At 38.2% G+C, this 19,884-nt stretch overlaps 1 protein-coding gene across 1 annotated transcript in view; it reads left to right on the top strand.

Annotated features, from left to right (window-relative positions):
* The first annotated feature begins 13,267 nt into the window (after positions 1-13,267).
* Positions 13,268-19,884, top strand: part of b3glcta (beta 3-glucosyltransferase a) — a 455,564-nt gene continuing 448,947 nt past the window's right edge. The window contains exon 1 of the mRNA XM_051927190.1: positions 13,268-13,590. Coding sequence (XP_051783150.1) covers positions 13,527-13,590 — 64 coding nt within the window. The 5' untranslated portion in view covers positions 13,268-13,526. The remainder of the gene's footprint in view (positions 13,591-19,884) is intronic.

Genomic DNA, 19,884 nt, shown 5'->3' with positions numbered 1-19,884 from the left:
GTTTGTTAATTATAAATAAAGCTGTCAAATTAGACCATAATACTCGCATTGAAAATAAGTGTATATCTGGATATATTCAAATAATGATTTATTATTCATGGGTGCTACATACAGGTATACATTTGTACCATAAGTGCTTTTAAAATATTTTTTGTTACTGCTGTTAAATTATTACTTTTTTCATCATGGCACATCTGCAGAGCACAAAGTGCATACAGTATAATTTATACACAGTTGCATAAAAGAAGCAGATGAAAACTAGACTGCAGCCTCCAAACAAATGTGACATTTGAAAACACAGTCCTTCATGAAAGCAGGATTCATTGGGTGTGCAAACTGACATGATCGAGGAGAAAGTAAAAATGTGTACAGCTCCCCATAATGCATGATAAAAAAACAGATAAAATCATTAGTGATTGCTGAAACATATCAAACGCAGTCATTAATCACTACCTCCTCTGTTTATTAAAAAAAAAACCAGCAGGACAAGGGCTTGGGTGTGCATATGTTTTGCTACACAAGATGTCGGTTGAGTGCTGTGGGCAGGGGTAAGCAGGGAATGAATAACAAATGTGGATAAACTAAACTCATTTTCTCTTTTCTCTCCTTTACAGTTACATCAAAAATTTAATACAGGTGACCTTAATATTTATTTTCTATTACATTTTATTGTTTTAAACCTTGTGTGTCAAGTCAGCAGCCACGTAAGACACAGACTGTGTTCAAAACTGGTTGTTGGCTGAGCCAGAAATAATTAAAATAAACATTGATAACACTGATTGATTTTTAAAATTGATATCTTAATGCCCTTATAATAACAAAAGGTAAGTCAGAAATACGGAAGTTATGTTCCATAGCCTTTAATGACAAAAAAAATCTAGCTTTTGATGGCTGTAATGGATGTGTAAAGTTTTAGCACACAGCAGTAATCATGTCAAGAGATCTCAGGATTAAGAAGGAGAAGCCAGCCTTTTTTACTAATGACAATGTACAATATGCTAACCAGCAAGTCTTAATATTTTTTGTCATCCCTGTGTGCTATTGTTAGCTTTTTGAAGGTGGCTAAATGCTTTTCACTGATGATGCAGCCTATTGTTATTTTTTCTTGTTTGGTTCTCTTACTGTTGTTTTTCTTGAGAACTAATGTTTTTGTGTCTGGAGTTGATTCCTGATTTGCATATGATTCTGTGGGGTTCAGCTATTGTGGATTAGGGAACATTACTTACAGGCTTGACTCTTTAATGGTCTCGAATCTTTGGAATGTGGACGATCACTTAGACAAGACAGCAGGTGGGGTCATATAGCAGCTTTATTATTTTACATCGTCACAGTGAGCAGGTTTCAGAAAAGCAGGCAATCAATATTACATGACAGCGTCAGGGCTCTCTGAACAATTGTTTATTGGGTGGGGCAGGTTTTTATACCCCTAGAATGCGTGATTTAATATTCATTATGAAAATGCAACAGTCAACACTTTATTATACACAATCCTTGAGCCCCTTCAATGCTCCTTGTGCACCTTGATTCCTTGGCTCCTTGTTATGGCGTTCAGATGTAAACAAAGGGAGAACGTGATAAGGCAGTCTCAGTGTGGAAGCTTAGACCTTGAGTCCTTCTGACAAATATTTTTTCTGTTTGCTCAGCAAAGCATGTTTTTAAAGCTTACTTCTGCTTAACTCCTTAGACAAGGATTAGTACAAGAGAACGAAGAGAACATTCATCTTCCACAGGAAACATGCCCACCTTTGATCCTCCAAAGTGCTTTACAGGATGAAGAAAGAGAAAAAAAGACAAAATATAAAAATAAAATTAGGCAGTACTAATTACCATAGAATAAAAGTAAGGTTTGATGGCCAGGGTGGCAGAAAAAAACAAACAAAAAAAAAACCTCCAGACGGCTCGAGAAAAAAAAAAAAAAAATCCGCAGGGGTTCCAAGGCCATGAGACCACCCAGCCCCCTCTAGGCATTCTACCTAACATCAGTGACCTCAATCAGTCCTCATGATTTTCAAGCTTCACATGGAAGATTTGATGATGATGGTCATGTGGACCTCTGGCCTTCAGTCCATCAATGTAGGGACATCACAGTGCTTTGATCAGGTTGTGGTGGCACAGATTGGGCCCAGAGCTGATCCCTGATGTAATCCCACCTCAACCTTAAAAACATCCGTCATTCGTACTGCAGACCTTCCCTCACACGTATCCTGTAAGTGTTAATTTCTGCCTTTTGCCCAATTATGCATGGCTATTCTTTGGCTCTGTTTTAAAAATTGATGGATTTATCCCAGGAGTAATTTACTACATGAGTGTTGATATAATCCCATAAATATTTAATGCTTAATTATAATACAGCAATTAAGGTAAAGAAATATAATATGTATTGCATTCCAAGGTTAAATATATTGTACTGTAGCTTAATTTCCATTGTTTGTTGGCTGCTTAATAAGATTTATTATTTTGTGGAGCTAGTCAGTGTTCTTATGCAGTGATTGATTGAGAACTCTCTTTCTCAGTCACAAGAATTAACAGCTTTTGGATTTTGTTTCTTGTTATAATTTAATCAAGGTAACAAATGCTGGCCAAAACCCCTCACTTTATTGTATCTTTTTGAAATTCACCATGTTGAATTCAAATTCACAATGTTCATTTATTTGTCTTTCAGTTCTGCTTTACTGATAGTAAATTGTACCTGTAAAATATGGATAGTCAGCAATAATATTTCCATGTTTTTCAAAAGCAATAGGCACATATGTTTATTATGTGCACCATGTATGCTGTTTGGTTTGCACTGTATATTTTGTGTTTTGTACTGTTGCCTTTGCTTAGTTGTCACAAATGCTTAATCATATTAAATTATTGTCTAAGGTTAATAATAATCAGGTTATCCACAAAGGTAAGGTAGTGGTGCTAGAGAGTGGTGCCATATTGCATGTTGATTAGAACATTTAGGTAAGAATTTCACTGTATTCTGTACACATGACAATAATGACCCTATGACCCTATGAGTTGCATACTTAAGAGTGCAGTTTGAACTAATGTTATAATTTGAGAGAGTACAAGTATGAATTATATTGTGCCAGTACTTGTATTAGTTGCATATAGCAAAAAAATTTCAACTTCATCTACAAATGTTAGATATTTTTATGCATTACTCTGCATTCACACTAGAATGGCTCCTAATGACATAATTTCTATTGTCTGGGATAATGTTGGCATAGACATTATGTATTGATTTAAGAGCTTTTAATAACAAAGATTAGAATACTCGACAATGAATATTTATTTGCATAATAAAAAAGGTCCTGCGGTGGGTTGGCACCCTGCCCAGGATTGGTTCCTGCCTTGTGCCCTGTGTTGGCTGGGATTGGCTCCAGCAGACCCCCGTGACCCTGTGTTTGGATTCAGCGGGTTGAAAAATGGATGGCTGGCTGGATAATAAAAAAAAGTCAGAGAAGAACTGAATATTTCCGTGTGTTCTTTTGGTGCCAAAAACAATAGTTGTCATGTCATTGCATTCTTGGCTATATTTCCCTTAATGTTTTTCATGTAATCATTTTCGCTATAGATTTGAAATGAAACCCAGGGAACTGCAGAAAATCCTACCCTGGACAGTTATCATTTAAACTCAGAATTCTACTGAAAAAAATTGGGTTACCATCCAATCAGAGCACAGTTACGGGAAAGCTGGAGCCTATCCCAGCAGTTATAATCTCATTCAGTAATACTTCATTGTGACAATGTATACTGTAATTATGTTTAAGTTATCAGGAATACTAAAACATTTGGTGGCATTATGGTGGAGCAGTGATTAACCCTAATGCCTCTTAGCTCTAGATGTTTAGGTACAAATTCAAGACAAGACATTGTGTGGAGTTTCCAATAAGGTACTTCATTTTCCTTCCAGATCTCAATGACATACAGGTTAGGGCAGGAGTCTCCAACACATCGCTCGCGAGCAACCAGTAGCTCGCAACCCCTTTTTACGTAGCTCACCAAAGGGTTAATGAATCCTACATAAATTTGAAAACTTGATTAGTCGAATTAGGGGTGAGCAATCTTTCCAAAAATCATATCATGATCCTTTTAACACAAAATCACAATCCACAATCTGAATTGCAATCTCTTCTCAATGGAGCATACACTTAAGAGAATATCTGGACTCAAACTTATCAAGACCTAAGTAACAGTTTATTTTAAATATCAAACAAAGTTGAATTCAATTGTTCTCTCATTCACTAGCTAAGTGGAGTTAAGGAACACGGCCAGAAGCTGGCGATTGAGTGAGGAAAGCCCCTCCCTTATGCCTGCTGCGTGTTTCTTGGAACACGCAAATAAATCGGTACTGCAAACGAACTATGATACATAGAGGAATGAGAGAAGTCGCAAAATCAACCGGAATGTTCAAGCAAATTATAGAAAAGAAACCCGATCTAAATCCATTAAGTAGTTCTCTCGTGAAAAGTGGACAGACATACAGACATTGGATTTTATATATTATATATTAGTAAACCTTCAAAATAATGTGCAGTTAAAGTCTCAACAGCATTCTCAGCATTTCTGGAGCTTAGTAGAGCCAGATAACTATAAGAATCTTTACCAAGCAGCTCTGAAAATGTCTGCTTTGTTTGGGTATCCATATCTCTGTGAGTCTGACATGAATGTCATGAAATCAAAGTTCAGAACAAGACTGACAGATGAACATTTAAATGACTCCATAAGAGTGAACCTAAGTGGCTACACACCACCATACACCTGCCTCTCTTGTTGACTCAATGCAGTGCCAGTCATCTGACTAACTAAAAAACACATCACACATGCAACTGGACATGTGAATACTCTTGTGAAGTGAAACAGTGACAAATGAATAAGTAATATCTGTGTATTTGGAATTGCATTGTTTTGTTTTGACAGCATTCATGTTTTAAATCAATAGTGTGAGATAGAAAATGCAAACAGACATACAAAATGCACTTGCAGGTGAACTATATATTTTTTGTGATGTTTTAATACAAAATGTGAGTTGTGGACACCAACATTTTGTAAATGTTCAGGCAAAACAAGCTTATTCAGTTTGTTTGGGTTGAAATAAGATACGAGAATAAATGTTAGAAAACATGAGTAGCTCTCAGCCATTTTCATTTTGTAAAAGTAGCTCTCAGGGGAAAAAAGGTTGGAGACCCCTGGGTTAGGGGGAATGGTGACTCTAAACTGGTCCACTATGAATGAGTCTGTGGGACATCTTTTTCTTGTGATGGACTCCTGCCCAAGTTCAAGTTTATTGTGAAGTGTAAACAGTGCAATACTTACTTGCCTGTCTCGCAACGACTGTAGCATAACACCAGCAACAAACAGTCCATTAAATATGCAGCAAATACTATGTCACAAAATATATGTTGGCACAAGAGTTATACTCATACAGTTGCCACTAAAATTATGGTGTTCTTGAACAGATGAGCGACCTTAAGACTGGAGGATAAAAACTGTCGCTGAATCAAGTCGAGGGAGTGCTAATGGTCTTGTAACTTTTGCCAGAGCAAAGGATGGGAAAAAGTAACAGTGTATGATGCCCCAAGTTTTAAATAATTATTCTTACCTTTCTAGGACAATATGTGATTCTGTATACAGTTTGCCCTGAAAAGAATGGAGCTGTGTGTCAGTAACATTCTCAAACTGTCTTGTACTTGAAGCTTCATCTTCATGCAACTATAATAATGATAAACAGGTCACTAAAATATAGAGGAAGGAAATATACAGCCTAAGAAAAAATGTCTAGTAGTACATAATTTTTATTCTAAGGTCCACAGTTTCCTCTCTTGTTTTTAAGAATTACTCAGTGTAAAGCCAAATATTGTACACTGAGTGATTCTTAATAAATGTTATACCTGATGAAAGAAATAGTAATAATAAATGCTAACATTGTAAAGAGAAAATTGCTAACAGCTTTTAATGGGGCTCATGTACTGTAACTTGACAAAATATCCACCTGTTTTCTAAATCTACATAAAGTATTCCTTTGCAGGATTAAGAAGAATTAGGGTCTTTCTTGACAGCAATAAACATAACATGAGAATCAACTTAATCCATAGTAGGACTCATTCCCTCATAATAGGCTGATTTACAACATGAAACCTAATTACCTGGAAGAAACCAATGTGTGCAGGGGGAAACTTTGTAAACTTAAAACAGGCAATGAGAAAGCCAGGATTGAAATTCACGATCCTACAGAAATGGATCAGGCGAAGTAATCATTATGCTACTTTTGAAAAAAACATGAATACTTTATCATAAATACTTATATTCTATATTATATATTATAAAAACTAAGAAGATTATAAAATATTGAATCAATAAGATCAATCCATAAGTTGTGTTGGTATAATTGTTATTTACCTTGCAATGTTTTTTGATTGGTACTGTATAACATAAAGTCCAGGCATATTAGGTTTGTTGCCAATTTAAATTGTGTGCATATGTGTAACTAAGCTCTTTTTTGGACTGGCAACCAGTTGCCGACATATGTTCTGCCCCAGCATGACTCTGAATTAGATTGGGCTGGTTTCAGATGGTTCCTCTGACACCTCGCAACGAATATTCATAATTGGAATATAATATGCGCAACAATGGTATATTTGATACATAACATTCTCAAGCCCACTTCAATCAATTCAGGGCTGCAGGGCGTAAGAACCTATCTCAGCAAAATTGGGTGCAAAGCAAGAACCATCTGTGGAGGAGGGGCCACCAGTCCATTGCAATGTGCACCCATGTGCAGGACCACACAGGACCAATTTTGAATTACCAATTGACCTGACCTTGTGGGAGGAAAAGCCACAAAGACACAGTGAGAACATGCAAACTACAACAATACCACACAGACAACAACTAGGTTTGGGATTTAAAACCAAACCAAAGGATCCATGAGGTTGTAATGCCAACCTCTGTACCACTCATATTTGATAAAGATTCTTAAAAAACTATTTCTTTTGGCTTTATTTCATATTTTGTGACGTAAAACTATAAAAATGCACATAGCAAACATTTTTGTCAATCACCGAGTTTGTTTTGACTTCTTTTGATAGAGCACAACCTCAGCACAATCAAAGTGGTGTACTGGTAGATTCAACAGCGTCGGAGGTGGTAACATTCAGGGTATAACATGCATAATACATTAGACTGTAATGCTACTTTTGAATCTCATAGTGGGCAGGAAGTTCAAATCAGGAACGTTTTACAGGCTGTTTCATAGTATGTTCTAGACATCAATTATGCAAAGATGTGATGCCATTAGACCTTTCTGACTAGGAGAAACTCAAAATGGGCACAACTACGTAAAAAAATAAACAGCAGCAATGCTATGTAACTGACTGCCACAATCCTTATGTCAGATGCCATTTTTCCCTTGCTTTAATAAAACTGGAAATACTGACTAAATTAACAGAGTTCAAAGTTATTAGCCCAAACATAAATGGCAGATGTTAAAGCTGTAATTTTATCCACAGTGATTTCATTTTGGGATTCATTATCACAATGTAGAGAGATCAGTCCAAGTAAGGCTGTACGGTACCAAACTTGGAAACCTAGGAAGACTTAATATGTTAGACCTTTACAATTACCACTTAAAGATATAATACAGTATGTTCATAGTATGCACCCGCACTTAATTAAACAAATATTTCTTGTCAATAGAGTTTAGGGGATGCCAGTTGTGTCATACTGTATGACGACCAAGCACAACACGTACATTGAACATAAACTTTCAAAACACCTAACTATAAAATCTAAATGACATAAGTTATACACTTAAAAATTATTAATCAAAATGTAAGTTGTGCATGGAAGAGAAAAATAAACTTGAAGTGCCTGTCCTCCTAATTATACACTAATTATATAGTGTGGACTCTGATTCAGTCCTAGATGTGATGATGGCTTCTATGAAGAGTTCTTTCTTTCTTTGTTTATATAGGCATTTTCAGAGAAAAAAAAACTTGTCAGAACTAAGGTATCATGATTTAGTGAGTTACATTTTCATAAAAATAATTTGAAATAAAGGCCTAAAACAATTATGGGTGAAAAGGAATTTGGAGGAAGAGCTCATAATAAAATGTAAAAAATAAAATATGCAAATAGTGTTTGACTTCAGGATTCAATGTAGCGCTAAAGCTGAAACCCATTTGCCTTATAATTGCTTTTTAGTCCCTTGGACCAGCTAGGAGGTTGTGTCAGCATCCCAGAGAACTGGGAAACAAGCATTTATTTCAGCAGGTAAGTGGCAAGGGGTCAAGGTACTTAATTTACAAGAAGTGCCCACAGTTCACAGAGGAATGTCATTTTCAGACTGGCAGAAATATGTTTTAGTGGCAATTACCTTCTTAAACCTTCAATGCTTAAGACATGTGCACATTGACTTTTAACATATTTAAAATGGTAATACTGTATCAGAAAACTACTGACAGTTGACACCAAAGAGGCTTTTCAATCTTCATTATAATCGCAAACATGGAGCAAAGATGTCATTAGCAAAGGCCGCAGTCACCACATCTATAGCTGCTATTGAATAAATGTTATAGTCTGGCAGGATATCAGGGCTATCTCTGTCTTCTACAAACCTAAGCAAAAATGTGACTTAACCCCATCTACAATCTGCTTATCTCCTCAGGTATTATAAAGATATAATTAGTCATTTTACAAAGATTTTTTGCATTCTGTATCAATTTCATCATGTCAAGGTTTTCAGCAGTGATTTGTTAATTTGTTACCATAGCTAACCCAGTTAAAACGTCTAAGTCTTTCTTGAAAAAGTCTGTTTTAGTTAGTGCATTTTTACTTTGGGAAAATCTTCTCTCAACAAAAACAGTACAAAAAAAACAGAAACAGTAAAACAATAATCTTAGAGCTATTGCTGGGCTGGTCATGCTGTTTTATAAGTGGCCATGAATAAAACATGTTAGTCCTTATTGCCTTCATTTACCTAAAATATTTATATATAATATGCTACCGTGGCTGTTCATTTGTCTGTCCAGGATTTTAAATCACCCGTAGCTCGCAAACCGTTTGAACTACTGACCTGAAATTTGGTACACATATACTACGTGATGTCTACTGTCCCCTTTTATTCCTCTATTTATTTTTATTTTATTTTATTGTAGAATCAACTCTCAGCAGTGGCCAGCAGGGCAGGCGTGTGGCGCATGCGTACAGACACCGTTCTCATCCCTGCCACCTTCGTCGTCACTTCCCCTACCTCTTTATATCTTAAATCATCCTTGAGGCAGATTGAAGACTTAAGTGAAAAATGAATACTAGCATACACAAATACTGACTTAATCAGTTTTAACGTGAAAAGATGCAGATGAAAGAAGAGAAGAAGCGGGCCGTTAGGGTGGAGAAAACAAGAGCTGCTCAGAAAGCACCAAGCGATCAACCTCTGAGCAAATGAATGCTAAACGTACAGAGAAAGAGTATGAGAACTAGGAATGCTCAAGTCAAGTGTATTCACTGCATGTTATTGTGCAGTGCACTGTTACTGGTAATATCATAATTTCTGCAATTTAGAGGAAAAGTAAAATGAATCTTTTGTTTTCTTGTCAAATATTTTACTGTTTCTTTTCTTATGACTGCCTAATGCAATTCCACATTAGTCAGTTTACTATTCAACTGCTTTTCAGTAAATGCTATTTTATTAAACATTTTACTAAAAAGTGATGGGGCTCATTCTTGTCAAGAAAACTATTTGTTTACTAAGAAGGTGCTGTGTGTTGTTGTGTGGGATTTCCAGTAGATGTTATATCTTTAACTCCACCAAACTGAATAGATGTGAGCTGCCCTTATGTGTGAAAAATGTACTTACTGTATATCCATGCGCCAGCTCTCAGTCCAATGACCATAGCTCAGTTCCTGTCTTGTTCCTAATGATTTAATGGTAAACTCTGCCCACAGTGTAAACTCTCTACTTGAATAAGCAGGATTAAAAAATTAATAGACAGTTTATATAAAATATAAATACATATTAATCCCAAGTTCAGATGTAGTTACTATTTTACACCTGATATGCCCAATACTGGCTCCTGCAACCCTGCTTGGGAATATGAGGATCACAAATAAGTGACTGAATGAGTTTGTGAGTCAAAATTGCCTGCATGTTTCTAGATTGTACATGTATAACTCAATACATCTTGTGATATTGCATGTGCAGAACTTGTCTCATGTTAGCAACAACATTTATTTCTATAGCATATTTTGATACATAGGATATACCGGTAGCTCAAAGTGCTTTACAAGATGTTGAAGAAATAGTTGCAAGAAAAGAAAAGCTAAATTATATAAGAATAATAATAAAAAAGTAACAAACATAAATCAATACGAGCTTACATAACACAGATATATAATTAGTAGAAGAGTAGAGTCCTTATATATAATATATTGCAAGTCTCTAAAGATGAGTCTGATAATACAGTCAAACAAAAGAACTGATCTGAGAGCAATTAATAATTTGGTGATACAGATCCAGTTTTTAGAGCAAGAGTCTGCTACACTACACATTAAATGGAAGTAGTATGGTTTAGTGGCCCAGGCAAACAATTTTAAAGGGTTGCTGGTGTAATTTCCACTTCTGGCTCATTGTGTAGACACGAGAAAGACTTTTAACCTGCCTGTGCTCTAACTGTAAAAAAAATGTATGTATATAATTGTACTATATTGTGATATTGTTAGCTGCCTTAGGTAAAATGGCAGTTAAAATAAAATATGAATTAACTGTATAATCAAAATTGTAATTTGTTGAAAATTATATGCATTTTAGTTGTCAAAGTTCCATTTTCATTCTTACTGATACTTCAATTTTTGTTGTTCTTGTTTGCTTAGAGGGTTGAGATAACAAGGCATGTTTTCCATACCAACCACCTCCAATAAAATGAGGGGTCTTTTTCGGACTGGCAAGCTAAATCGACAAACATTTCACATATTTTGGGTTTGAAACGATAAGTTTCACTTACCTGGATTTTGGGGCTATTTCTGCCATTCTTTTCGGTAGATCCTCTCAACTCTATCAGGTCAGATGGATACTGGTGGTGGACAACCATTTTTAGGTCGTGAGAGATATTTGAATGGGTTCAAGTTGTCCCTAAGCCACCTCTGTTTTATCTTTGCTTTGTGCTAAGGGTCAATGTCTTGTAAGAAGATCGCCATCGTAATGATATTGCACAGGTAATAAGTGGAGCCTGGTTTCCTTCAAACATAATTATAACCTTGGTTTCATCAAACCAGAGAATTGTACAGTATTTCTCATAGTCCTTTAGGTAGTTCTTCCATTTAACTTATAAAGGCAACTTGGGCCCGTGAGAACCTTCAACTCTGTAGGATTTTGTTGTAGCCCTTCCAGATCTGTACCTCGACACAATCCTGTCTTTATGGCCTGCAGGCAATTCCATTAACCTCAAGGCCTGGTTTCTGATGATGTATGCCTTTCCTAACCATGTCCAATCAATTAAACTGACCACAGATGGATTCCAAACAAGGTTTAGAAACACTTCAATGAGGCTGCAACATAACAAAATGTTAAAAAGTGAATTAATCTGAAAACGTTCTGAATCCACTGTGCATACATTCTGAAGCATGCTTAATTTGATTCACAGTTATGGGGGTGCTCAGGCCTATCCTGGCAGCATAATCTAACTTGCATATTTTTGGGAATTGTGAGGTAAAACTAGAGTAACTGGACAAAAATCCACCCAGAAAATTAGGAGAAAGTGCAAACAACAGCCAGGCATTGGATTTGAATCTGGGATGATGGATCTGTGAGACAGTTATACCAATCACTGTGCCACTGACATAGTGCAGTGGTACTTTAATTTCACTGCTATATTAAATTTAATATTCATGCAACATGCACTTTATTTAAATACTTAAAATACTTAAATACAAGTGTACAAGTGAAGTGAAAAACTTGTGTAAACATTGCACTGCAGTACAGCAACATTAATTTGAGTGCACATTTATACAACAGAATATACACATACTGTATACGTTTATGTATCAATTCATCAGTCACACATTGTACAAAATAAACTCATCACATATATAAATGCATACTGGCAGTTCTTAAACTGTACAATGCTTACTAATGACACAAAATAGTTGTGGTGAAAAGGAATATAAGGATAAAGGAACAGTAGCTTGAACGTGGGCGAAGGGAGGAGTGCTCATACGTAGGGGTTAGTACCAGAGGTAGCAGCTTGATGGAAGAAGCTGTTTCAGAAGCTGCTGATCTGGAACCTGATGCTATGGTATTGTCTGCCTGAAGTTAATAATGTGAACACTACATGATTAGGATGACCGGGGTCATTGATGTTTCCTTAGACACAGTCTAACATGTATGTCTTGAAGATTAGGAGCTTCACCCCTACTGATTTATTGGGCAGAACGCACCACTCTCTGCAAGGCTTTGTGGTTATGGGCAGGCAGTGATGCAACCAGTTAGGATGCTTTCAGTGGTACAGGTGTACAATAAAATGATCTGAGGTTATGCAGGTTCATGCTAAATCTGTTCAGCCACTTAAGGTAAAAAAGGCGGTGTTGCATCTTCTTTACTATTTTAACGGTGTGAACAGCAGGGCCGTCTTAACAGCATTATAGGCCCCCGGGCAGAGCAGTGCACTGGGGCCCCTACCTACATAACCACTCAGCAAGTCACAACATACATACTGTAGATTAGCATGGGGCCCCGGGGCAACTGCCCTGTGTACCCATGCATTAAGATGGCCCTGGTGAACAGTCTATGTGAGTTCTTCTGTGATTTGTGCACTGAGGAACTTAAAACTGCTCACCCTTTTCACAGAGGTCTTATTGGTGGTATAGGGGAGTGTACACCTCTTTGCTTCCTGAAATCTATTATTATCTCTTCAGTACTGGCCACAGTGAGAGGGACGGGTAGTTTTCCTGGCACCATTATCTTAAGGTTCTGATCTGTTCTCTGTGTTCGGTCAACATCAGCATGAGCAAATGTCACAATGATGTTGGACCTGTTCCTGGATGTTGCAAACAAATAAACTAAAGTACTTTTACATATTAGGCAAATCTCAGTTAAATCTGTATAAAGGTTGCATCATAAAATTCTGTATTTCTGCTCCATATGAATTGTGCAGCTGTACTGTGTGGAAGAGGGGCTTCATCCCGTCCTGGGTTTGTAGTAGAACAACTAGAAAACGGATTGAGACTTTTATCTTTATTCTCTCTCTAAGCAGTTACTTTTTATCATGTAGCTCTTTGATGACTTTTACATTTTAACGCGAGGTTTGATGGTCTGTTCGTTTAGAGTAAAATGACTGAAGAACTGGACCGTACCTCTGTCATCGGATTAGAAAAGAGCTGGCAAGGAGGGGCACCGAGAAACTGCAAGAGCCGCGCAGCCACCAGAGTGCGCCGGAGCGTCGCTTTTGTCGCTCTGACAGCAGACCGCCTGTATCGGCGGGTTCCTGAAAACATCCTGAACAGAAAGCCTGCTGAATTTGGTCACATCGCCGGCTCCGAACATGCAGCTTACTCGCCGTCTTCTCGTGAACAAACTATCCGCGTGCTTGATGTTCCTCGCCTTCGGTAAGTGTGTACAACTTGAATACGTCATTTGACGCTTACAAGTCTGTAGTATTCTAGAAGCACAATTAAATCGGGAGGATAGAAGCTCTCCCGGAGAGTAGAACGCTCTCTCGGTCAGCGCAGCCTTATAGTCCTGCTCCTGCTGCAGCTGCTGGGAAGAGTCTTGGCGCGAGCGGAGAAAGCGGTGGCTGTCCAGTGTGCGCGTGCGTTTGTTTTGAACTTGCCAGCGTGCGCCGAGCTCGGGAGGCTTCCATTCAGTTCAGGGCCTCCCTGCGCATCGTCACAAGTTATTTAGTTGACTCGCGTCGCTTGGAACAAAATGAGAAAGGGGTAGGGGGCGGTGAAAGAGGGGCAAAGTTTGAGTCGATATAAATCGATTGAGGACGGAGAGCGAAACGGACATGAGAGTGTGTACGGGGTGAGCTAATTAACAATAGTAAAAAGAATCCTCAAAAGTCTCGCGCTCCGGTGGACGAAAAGGAAAATTAACGATAGCGTTACAACACCGTGACTGGTGTTTAAGCGACTTGCTTTTGGCTAGATAGAGGGTCCAAGTACTTATTAATGCACGGTCTGCAAGCAACTTTAGTCGCCGCGAAGGTTCTTAGAGTGCAGAAGATTTTTTATACAAGGTAACGCTAATTCTATCTGTACTATAACCCATGGTTTAAATACTTTTTATTAATCATCATTTCACGTAAAGGCAGATGCCGCGGCGTCAGTCGCACATTTTTGACATTTGTTAAATCCTGCGTATTAGTTCAATTTGTGTTCTTGTACCTTTCGGGGATTTTAAATGGGTATGTGTGGAAACGTGTTGATAGGTATATGCTAAAATAAATCGGCAGTTAAATGTGCGCATATCTGTCTAGCGGATCGGCGCCTCCGGCTGCATCTCACCTCATTCAAATGGAAGGTCGTCCAGGAGAGAGAAATTCGGTGACTTAGGACACACACACACACACACACACAAAATGGCCACAGAGCAAACATTGGAATCCAATCTTCTGCACATATGGGGAACACGGGAAGCAATCTGCCCCATTATTTTTTATTAGTTTCAGATAAAATTTCAGGGAATCAAAGCCTATCCCAGCAGCACTGGGCGCAAAGCAGGACGTCAGTCCTTTGGCACATTAGGCGACTCGAACGCACACTCTCAAATAAAGATAGGAAGATAAAAACGAAAAATCTGAATCCATGTAAGCCACCATGTTTATAAGAAATGCAATGATTTACATCGTGAGATAGAGGGACATAATAAACAAAATCACTTGTCATCTAGTCTTTGGAATATTAAAGTGTGCGCATCAATTGAAATATTTAAAATTTCGAATAGACTCGATTGTAATTAAAATATGTAATTTTTCACCATCTGATAGAGGTGCATAGATGATAAAAAAAATCACATTTGTAATCATTGACCTTGAAATTGTCTAAAATGAAACCCCATATGCTCATGTTTGAAATTTGCCATCATTAACCTTCTGGAAATGGCTTTTTAGAGGACTATAGGACCAGAGGTAAAGAACCAAATACCAAAAATATATTTGTAATTAACTACCCTGAAACACTATAAAACAACACTCGACATGGCTATATCACCAATCCCCATTTTTTGACATTTTGTGAAAGGAGTAACTTTGACCCTTCGCAAGCCACGAGGGGCATGCCCAGCTTCAAGTCCTTTGGATCATTTTTGCTGAAGAAACCAATTGGTTTAACTTTTATCATAAGGGTGCCATCTCTTGCACAAAATATTGTTTAGAGGGTCAAAAAATGAGGGTTGGGGAACTGCAGAAAGTCTGACATCTTGCATAACTAGACATCAAGAAGAGTCAAATGGTGTATCATATATCATTAGGTTTTCGTGTACTGGTGAGTCAGGAGACACCAGACACAAAAAAAAAGCTGAAGTGATTTAAAAACATTTGTAAGTAATTCTTATGAACAAAATTATTGTAATGATAAGGTCAGTTTACGCAAGTAAGAATTTACAGTATATGTAAAGGACAGCACACATAGGCTGGCATGCTGGCCAGGACTGAACTGAATCCTTACCTGGCTGGGAGCCCAGTGCAATGGAAGGACCGAGGGAGATGAGCATTGGTGAATATTTTCTCCCTGAATTCGCTAGATGGCGGCATCACTTCATTAGGTTTTCCAAATGGATACCTGCAGGGTATTCTGGGACCTGAAGTCTTATAGGGCAGCCCTGTTGGGTTCCATAGGAACTGCCAGGGGCAGCTGCTCCACTTTCAGACACTTTCTTTCAACCCAGAAGTGCTTCCAGTGGAGTGTGTCCTGGCACCAGAAGTACTCCTGGATCATAGATAAAAGAAGCCGCTCAATCGCACCCAGGCAAGTTGGAAGCCAGTGGAAGAGGACTAAACTTGCCTGGAGGAGTGAAAGGAGGAAGAAAAAGAGAGAAGAAAAGAATTGTGCTTGTGTTTATGTTACTTTGGCCATTTGTGCTAATAAATCTTATATTTAAACAGGGACCTGTGTTGGTGAGGTTGTGTCTGGGCACTATATAATATATATATCATTAATGGGAAGGGAATGGGAATAACTGTGGCAGCAAAGGGCACAGGGCAGCAAACCAGTCGTGATTCTCTTCATGTTGTTTGGATAGTTGAGGGAAAACAACTCTACAACCCTCATTACAGAATCTCTGTATTTATTTGGGGATATACCTTTTAATCCATTTGCTTAGCAGACGTCTTTATCCAAAGCGACTTACAAAGGAGGTCAACATAATTGAGTAAACCAGTCTGGGGGATCGTTTGGGGAAAATGATAGTGACAGAATTGATCATCACAAGTGAAGGGCTCGGAGTAGAATTCAAACTAGTTACAGTTCCTTGGTTACAAAAAATCTTAACAACTCGGTTAGACAAAAAAATCACCAAACAAGAGAGTCTTCAAATGCTTCTTAAATACATTTAGGGAAGCAGAGTTGCAAATGGAAGTGGGTAGCATGTTCTACAAGCTAGGAGCTACACGTGGAAAGGGTCTGGATTGAGATTTGATGCCACACAAAGGTGTCATCACCAGAAACCATTCATCAGCAAAACTGTGCAACTCTGTGCATGCCTGGCCACGTCGACTGCACCTGCGCTAGACAAGAAAACATGCGCTACTTGAAGGAACAGTTGTGTGAAGTGTCGCCACCTGTACTTACATAATTCAGTATTAAAAGAACAGAGTGATAGCCCAATGTCCACAAATTCACAGCGAGAAATCGTCCAGACCCTGGGTATTGATTAATCTTTGTGTAGGCAGAAATAGAAAAAGCTAAGAGATTTATATTAAAAACTTTGGGGAAAAGCCTGGGGAATCTGCTGCCACTATTCTGCTTCAACTATAAACAGCCCAGGGTGCACATCCTCTGTGCGTGACCATGTTTTCAGCTGTCTGTGCCCAAGTATAAACGGGCCTTAAGCGTAAAGTGCTATTTCTTGAAGAGAAAATGAAATCTTTTATCTTTTGAAAAGTGGCATGTTTCTTACAAAGGTGGGCCATAACGTAGGTAAGAATGAATCAAGCATTTGCACAATAAAGCAAAAGAAGCTGAAATATGTGGAAGTGTTAGTGTTATTATAAGTAATCTAGACATGATTTAAAGTATATGGGAGTATGTGGATAGGTTATATGCAAATACTGTGCCATTTTATATAAGAGACCTGAGAATCCAAGGAATTTACAATAAATCTACTTAATCCAGTTCTGGGTTGAAGACAAAATGAGGCCATACTGGGAGTACTAGTAGAAATGTGGGAAACAAGTATGAACAGGATTCAAATCCATTACAGAACATACAGTCATGGCAGAAATTATCGGCACCCCTGGAATTTTCCCAGAAAATGCACCATTTCTCCCAGAAAATTGTTTCAATTACAAATGTTTTGGTATACACATGTTTATTTCCTTTATGTGCATTGGAACAACACACAAAAACAGAGAAAAAAAGCCAAATATGCCATAATTTCATACAAAACTCAAAAACCGGGCTGGACAAAATTATTGGCACGCTCAACTTAATATTTGGTTGCACGCCATTTGGAAAAAATAACTGAAATCAAACACTTCCTATAACCATCAACAAGCTTGTTAGACCTCTCAACTGGAATTTCCGACCACTCTTCTTTTGCAAACTGCTCAAGGTCTCTCAGATTTGAAGGGCGTCTTCTCCCAACAGCAATTTTGAGATCTCTCCATAAGTGTTCAATTGGATTTAGATCCGGTCTCATTGCTGGCCACTTCAGAACTCTCCAGCGCTTTGTCTTCAACCATTTCTGGGTGCTTTTAGAGGTATGTTTGGGGTCATTGTCCTGCTGGAACACCCATGACCTATGACGCACACCTAGCTTTCTGATACTAGGCCCTACGTTGCGCCCCAATATCTTTTGGTAGTCTTCAGATTTCATGATGCCTTGCACACAGTCAAGGCAGCCAGTGCCAGAGGCAGCAAAACATCCCCAAAACATCTTAGAACCTCCACCATGTTTGACTGTAGGTACTGTGTTCTTTTCTTCGTAGGCCTCATTCCGTTTTCTGTAAACAGTAGAATGATGAGCTTTACCAAAAAGCTCTACCTTGGTCTCATCTGTCCACAAGATGTTCGCCCAGAAGGATTTTGGCTTCCTCAAGTACATTTTGGCAAACTCCAATCTGGCTTTTTTATGTTTCTGTGTCAGCAGTGGGGTCCTCCTGGCTCTCCTGCCATAGCGTTTCATTTTGTTCAGATGTCTATGGATAGTTCGAGCTGACACTGTTGCACCCTGAGTCTGCAGAACAGCTTGAATATGTTTTGAAGTTGATTGGGGTTGTTTATCCACCATTCGGACTATCCTTCGTTGCAGTCTTTTATCAATTTTTCTCTTCCGTCCACGTCCAGGGAGATTAGCTACAGTGCCATGTATTGTGAATTTCTTGATTATGTTGCACACAGTGGACAAAGGAACATGAAGATCTCTGGAGATGGACTTGTAACCTCGAGATTGTTGATATTTTTCCACAATTTTTGTTCTCAAGTCCTCAGACAATTCTCTGCTCTTCTTTCTGTTCTCCATGCTTAGTGTGGCACACTCAGACACACAACAGAAAGGTTGAGTCAACTTTTCTCCATTTTAACTGGCTTCAGATGTGATTGCTATATTGCCAGTACCTGTTTCTTGCCACAGGTGAGTTCAAACGAGCATCATATGCTTGAAATAAAACGATTTACCCAACATTTTGAAAAGGTGGCAATAATTTTGTCCGGCCCATTTTTGGAGTTCTGTGTGACATTATGTCAGATTTGGCTTTTTTCTGTTTTTTCATGTTGTTCCAATGCACATAAAGGAAATAAACATGTATATACAAAAAACATTTGTAATTGCAAAAATTTTCTGGGAGAGATGGTGCATTTTCTGGGGAAATTCCAGGGGTGCCGATAATTTCGGCCATGATTGTACATGCAAATGCCTGTCTCACTCACATTGGGGATATTATAGAGTCACCACTTATTCTTACTTGTACATCTTTGGGAATGCGGAAAGAAAAATTGGTGGAAAACCCACACAGAAAACAAACAGGTTTGGGATTGTAACCCAGGACCAGTTCAGGTTGTCAGTAATGCAAATCATTGCACCACCACGCCACTCTTATGTACACATCATTTTTACCTTTCCAGTTGTTGCAAACTGTACCTGATAGCAGTGCCAAAGCTACAGGAAAGAGCTTAGCATCAGTAATCCCGTTTAATGCTTGCAGTGCTCTTAACCTCTGTGAGCAGCCTTCATTTTAATAATGCCACAAATAAGACTTACTTTAAGACGCTGGGATCTGCATGCTTGCTGGTACTAGGAGTTCCTTTTTGTCACGTCCATTTTATCATTGCTATTCTAATCACTACTCAGTTTGTTGGCATAGAAGTACATCTAGAAGACATGCACTTTGTGTAAGTGGTTCAGTGGTCTTAAAGCTTTGCTTTCCTGTGGGAAAGCACAAGCTGAAATGTTTTAATTTCTCCTCTGTGATGCCATTTTTGCCATTTCATGTTCTCCCTTTGCTTCAGTGGTTCTTTGAGTATGGTGCAATTGAAGTCCGTAGACTTGCAATCTTGTCTGTAAAATAATTTTAAAATTTTTAATTTGTTCTCACTAGTTCATTTTTATATGTGAAAAGTATATAATTTTAGACAGTATTTTCCTTCAAAACAATGTTTTGTATGGTATTGTTATTTGTTAATTACCGGTCTGTGTGTGTGGCTTGAACTGTAGCGATTCTACAATGGGGTAAAGGGATTACT

This window comes from Erpetoichthys calabaricus, chromosome 4 (assembly GCF_900747795.2).
Source record: "Erpetoichthys calabaricus chromosome 4, fErpCal1.3, whole genome shotgun sequence".
In the NCBI taxonomy this organism is placed as follows: Eukaryota; Metazoa; Chordata; class Cladistia; order Polypteriformes; family Polypteridae; genus Erpetoichthys; species Erpetoichthys calabaricus.
The sequence above is the reverse complement of the archived record's forward strand: the minus strand, read 5'-3'. Positions and strand labels throughout refer to the sequence as shown.